The following is a 6,077-nucleotide window of genomic DNA, read 5'->3' as shown; positions in this document are numbered from 1 at the left end:
AAAAAATGTTCAAATACCGGGTAACCGTCACAGAACAGCAAGCGGTTACCTGCTGAATTAGGCCGTCACTAACCGCAAGCGACCTAATCCAACTACACTACTAGTGCAATTTCTGAGTAAAATTAGTCACAAGACAGCAAGCTAATATACTCAGAATCGCGTCGTAGGAACTAACTTGAGAAGACAGTGATTTTAACAATATTTGTTATCTTCTGACCTTCTGATCTTCTGATTTGCGTATGTACATGAAATGACATAACATAAGGCGCATGCAATACCACATCGTGTTTTAAAATACAGGTGGCGCCATCTAGTTTTGTACGTAAAAACTACTGGTCTCTAGTGAATATTTGTTACAATACTAAATTAAAAAGTTTTAAAAACAGAAACCAGAACTTTTGGAAAAATGTTCACGATTTATGTTTTGTTATTACTATAGTTACTTTTTGTAATTTTTCCTTTCCTCATTTGTTTTTAAACAGTGATATCAATTATTTTAATGGATTACTAATTAAACTAAATATTGAGTAACAAGGAAAGCTTATTAAAACAGTTTTTTGCTTTTACTTCCCATAACTATCTTTTTCGTAGATGATGATTTTTCATTGGTAAAAGCTACCATCTAAAGTCCGTTATTCTTTACAAATGTCACTGGAATAATGTTCCTCTAAAAGTGTGGTTTAAGAAGATTACAACATCGTAAAGAAACACAAACTCTGTAACAAAACACTTGATTACTTAACTGTACACAACTTCAATATTGACTCGCGTCGTAATGTCGTTGTTTGAGTTGGTCACATTAGATTGCACGAGCACGACTGTACGTCGAAAGTTAGTGATTGCTCACTTGTTATGTAGTTGTCAAGTCGTTTGAGATACATTAAGTGCTGATTGCCGAATTTGTAAGAATTCACTGATATAGTAATTTTAAAATTATGCATAACAAAAAGTTGGTACAGCCAGAAAAAAATGAAATAAAAAGTGACAGTAGAATAAAAATTTAAAAAAGATATAGACATTTTTTGTTTTCGTAATAAAAATTGCCGAACTTATGTTCGCTTGAAGTGCGAATATCTAAAATCAAACCGCCTTCGCGCCTCTGGGATAGCCTGACAAGCCGGGGTCATCCTCAACGCCCTTCAGATCGTTGTCCCCAGTCCCCAGCACTCAGGACAATGTGACTTTGTTTGTCTCAACTCTTTAAAGATACTCTAATTTATTATTGTCTCGTAGACGTATTAATTTAATTTACTAGTTTTAATTGCATTTTCCAAATCTGTTATTCCTTAGCTTTTGTTTGTTTGTGGTTGTTTACCTTTATAAATTTTCAATAATCAACTATTTTCCACTATCAAAACTAGTGGATTATTCTGAAAGATAAACAGGGTAATTACATTATATTTTGAGTCAAAAACATGCTATTTTTTTAAGTCAATAGTTATAATGTTTTGTCTGTACAGTTATTAATAAACTCTGGTGGAAAACCCGTACGAAAACATATTATTATGTTTTTCAATCCTTCTGAAACAATATATCAATAAAACTATTTACCTGAATAGAAAGAAAAAGAAACATACAAGTATTTACATGTATAAAAAAACTAAAGTTTACCTCAAAGGTCTTTGTGTAAGCAAAATACAGACTAAAAACTCTAAAAGCCATCTTGAAAGCTGGCCACCGTTCCACAGACTATACGACACGCATCACATAACTTGGCTGTAACGACCTGTCGCCTTTTACGTACAAGAAAACGCACTCCATAGTTCGGTCCAACGACGCCGTATACCAGACCTATTCAATAACAGTCTAGCTTTCGTTATGTCAAATCGTATGTTCCCAGGCTAATGTAATAAAACTATCGACGTTTCCGAGCGGGGGCACACCTCTGACTAAACTATCGCACAACTGTGCGATTGTCGATTGTTTAGCAGCCCATTCAACTGTTTAGTTGCACAACTAAAAATCGAGTAGTATGCGCACCTCTATAGAAACTCAGGAATCAACACACGACTATAGTGTGTCTAAATAATTTAGATTAGTTTGACAATTCACTTTAAATTTAGTAGGGATGGGTTGTGTAAAATCAGTCATGAATCTTATCGATTTTCGATTTTTATTCTTATAGAAGTTGGAATCGATAGATTTATAGTTATAACTTAAGAATTAAAAAAAAAACACTGTTTTCTCAAATAAATAATGACCATAACAAATAATGAAAGTAAATAAATGTTTATTACTTCTACAGCCGTACGTAATCGAATTGGATTTCGCTATTATTTCTGTCATCGATAAATTCTCTACACTGTAATGAATACTAGAAATGTCCTATAAATTAGTTAATAAGAAAATAATAATTTTAGTTGAGTTCGATAATTATTTAAACCGAATATCGATAGTTCAAAATTGTTCGCTATGCGTGTTTGTTTCGTCAATACGATACTAGTCTATTAAGTATGGCATTAGCTTTCATACAAATTAAATTCGATACTTCATATACGTCATTTATCAAACTAATCTAAATTATTTAGACAAACTATAAACAGTTGTGCGATAGTTTAGTCAAAGTTGTGCGCACTAACCTTTTGATAAAACCTTGTATTTTAATATCACAATCTGAATATTCGGCTTTTATAATTTTCCGGCTAAAACCAAGCATAATATTTCTCTCTTCAAATACAACGCCGTCTACTTGACATTTCATCCACTCGACATTACTAAATGTCATTCATCATCTGTCAACGAGCCGGTGACGTTTGCGAATGCGCGAAACGTCACGCTGACAGGATATAATTATAAATAAATTGTTGCGTCTACCCTGACAGGGTTCTCCCTACTGTTATAAAGAAACCGGCCCCTCTTCCTCCCACTATTGCTCAGTCAGAGGGCTATGTAAATTGTTTAACGAAGCTTTACCGGCCCAATGGCGCAGGTATTAACATTTTAAAGCGCTGTTTGCGCTAAATACACAATTACTTGTGCATTTAAACTGATTACGCTCCGTGTTTAAGTGAGGATACACTTTAAATATTGTAATTAGTAGTTGCCGTGGTCTTTATTGCTAGAGCGGCCGTCTCAATGGGCGCTTGTATTCATTTGTTTTATTCCTTTGCTCTGTACAAATGTTTAGTCATTACGTTAATCGGAATTAAACTGTTTTATGTCGAATACTTACAAATTCTTACGGCGCATTGTTGAATACGGAAGGCTCACCCTTTGTTCATTTTGATTGAAAGCATAAAATCTCAATGAAAACATTGTCTATTGTCTTTTGCTTGAACATCTCGTAAATTTAACCACCAATTATAACTGATTTTTATTAAAGTAGATTTAAAAAGTTAAAACAACACTTATCTATCTATACTATTATAATAAAGCGTAAACACACACTTCTTTGTTCCCTAAGATGTCAGCAATTACAGCATATTTTTGAATAATTCTTCTTTTCATAAAAAGTCCTACACTTACGTCACGCTTTAGGCTATATATTTACACGCCATTAAGCTTAGGGTGTAAATATTTTGGATAAAAACCCTAATGTGGGAAAGAGACCATAAGTTGCTGCCAACATCAAGAAAGCAAGGTTGCCATGTTTTGTCGTCATGTCATGTCATTTTCACATTTGCAATTGATAATTTGACACATGTAAACAATGAAATAAAAATTTCTTAATTTCATGCGGATGAAGTCGCACGAGAACAGCTAGTATTAGTATAATCCATTTGTGTAACATATGTGGTACAAATCGTCAATATTTTATAGTATACGCGATTCGCAGTACATTGAGAGAGGTCGTAAATTCACACTTAGCGCGTCTGATCCCTGTCGCAATGTCTCCATTTCTCAGGATCACGCGCTAAGACGTGTTAAGTACAACGAACGCGTCAGCCTTAGGGGGGGAGATTCCCACTACAGACGTCTGCCTTCGATTTGTGTAATGCGAATGTGAATACATAAAGAAATAAATTACGTTATGTTACCTTATAATTTGAGAAAACAAGGAAATTATTACCCATATCGTAATAATAAAGGAAAACGCTAGTCTTTATGCTCGATGTATGTCGCAGTATTACCCCGATTGAATCGACAAATTCATTATTAATTCCAAAATTATCAATAAATTAACAACGTAATCTCTTTGTCCACAGAACGCAAGCTCTTCGTAGGAATGTTAAATAAGAAGTTGTCGGAGAATGACGTGAGAGCACTATTCGCGGGGCACGGCGCAATCGAGGAGTGCACCGTACTACGAGACGCGCAAGGCCAAAGCAAAGGTTGCGCGTTCGTCACATTCGTCTCCAAGCAAGCCGCCATCGCTGCTATAAAGGTATGACGTCACATCGCTATAGCAAATAAACAAATGACATACAAACCGATGGTTCTAATATAATAGATGCCTTTACAAGACAGTAATAAACCAGTTAGATCGGAATCTAAAGACGCGGCAATGCCATTGCTGTGGCGAGTATGGTCGAACAATACTATTTTCGAAGCATTTTCAAACCTTATTACATCACATACTTACTTCTATAGTTTTTCTCTAAGAAATCACGTAAATGCTATTTCATACAGCTTCATAGGAAAGGAATATAAAAAATTGTAAATCAACAAAGAAATTAAAACACGGTTGTACCGCCGTGAACTTTTGCCTAAATAGGCATCCGCGACGTAAATATGTTCAAGCTCAATTTCGCAAAGTAGACAAAATAACAATTATTGCCATATCAGTAGTTTTGGGGTAGTCAATAATAATTCATTAATTACGTGGTGCAAAATTTGCATGTTTGGCTAAAGAAAATCATGGATGTAATTAACGCTTACAATTCGATGCAATAATATCGGTATAATTAACATATGGTTAAATAACAGTAAAAGCTTGGAATAAACTGCATTTCTTTCATCAAAATACTATCTTTCGCCGACTCCGTCCGCGCTGAATTAAAAAAACATAAGCAAGTAGCCTATATGTTCTTCCAGACTAGCCGTTACAACTATGCCAAATACAGAGATCCGATTAGTTTAGGATTATTCCGATTAGTTTACTCTAACAAACATCCCTCCATCCAAACTCTCGCATTTATAATATTAGATATCAATGGATAAACATTTAGTTAATAACACAAAGACTCTCTTCGCTGTCTAAATTCAATAAATATTTGAATTTGTTTTGTTTCCACGATCAGCGTGTCTCGGTCTATTCTTGTGCCGCTGTCGCTGTCGTCCCTCGACTGAGATAATTGTTCCTAAGACATTGAAATCTCCGACGCCGACGTACAGATTCAAATCTCAGATTTAAACTTGTCTAAATTAATTTACGTTTTAACTAACCAACGCTCAAGAATTCGTTTGTTATTTCTTGAAAAGATTTATTTGTACAGAATGTGTAACAAGGAACGAAAATATGTTTTTTATTATTTTATTTGGCGTTTGCAAATTGGTAAAGAAACAAAGGTGATGGGCAAAACGATGCCATTTTATTTTATTTTCTACAGTTTATTATCGTGGATAAATAAAATGAACTCATCAATAAAACGCCGATAAGTTCGTTGTCCTAATTAATGGAATATCATATATTTTCATTCGATAATTAATTCCCTGGCACGTGGTGAATGCGAATTAAGATTTATTAAATTCAACGTTGGATTAATAATTGCATGAATTTTTCACTAGGGAGTAAAATATACGCCACTTATTGATTCAAATAGCTGAACAAAATTCATAATACGTTTGAATTGAATCACATGACCTTCGATATTTAATTTTTCACAGAAACAAAATTGGATCAGCAGAAAGTTTCATAATTTGACATTTAGCAATTGATTGAATACGGGTAACGACAATGCTCTTGTTAATCCAATTTATCTTTCCAATGTTTCTTACCTTATACTAGTATCATAAATGCGAAAGTTTAGATGGATGGATGTTTGTTAGAGTTTGTAGCCTAAACCGCTAAACGAATCTCGATGAAATTTGCCATGGATGCAAAGTATAGTCTGGAAGAACACATAGTCTACTCACTTTTGCTTTTGTTATGACCACGCAGACGAAGTCGCGGGCGAAAGCTTGTCCTCCATAATTTT

The 6,077-nt window shown here is 34.3% G+C and overlaps 1 protein-coding gene across 1 annotated transcript in view; it reads left to right on the top strand.

Annotated features, from left to right (window-relative positions):
• Positions 1-6,077, top strand: part of LOC106111616 (CUGBP Elav-like family member 1) — a 252,661-nt gene that overhangs the window by 239,053 nt on the left and 7,531 nt on the right. Inside the window, 2 exon segments of the mRNA XM_013293751.1 lie at positions 4,146-4,467; positions 4,867-4,916. Coding sequence (XP_013149205.1) covers positions 4,146-4,467; positions 4,867-4,916 — 372 coding nt within the window.

The sequence above is a fragment of the Papilio polytes genome, unplaced genomic scaffold (assembly GCF_000836215.1).
Source record: "Papilio polytes unplaced genomic scaffold, Ppol_1.0 DF824158.1, whole genome shotgun sequence".
Taxonomy (NCBI): domain Eukaryota; kingdom Metazoa; phylum Arthropoda; class Insecta; order Lepidoptera; family Papilionidae; genus Papilio; species Papilio polytes.
This window is presented reverse-complemented; position numbering and strand designations above follow the sequence as displayed.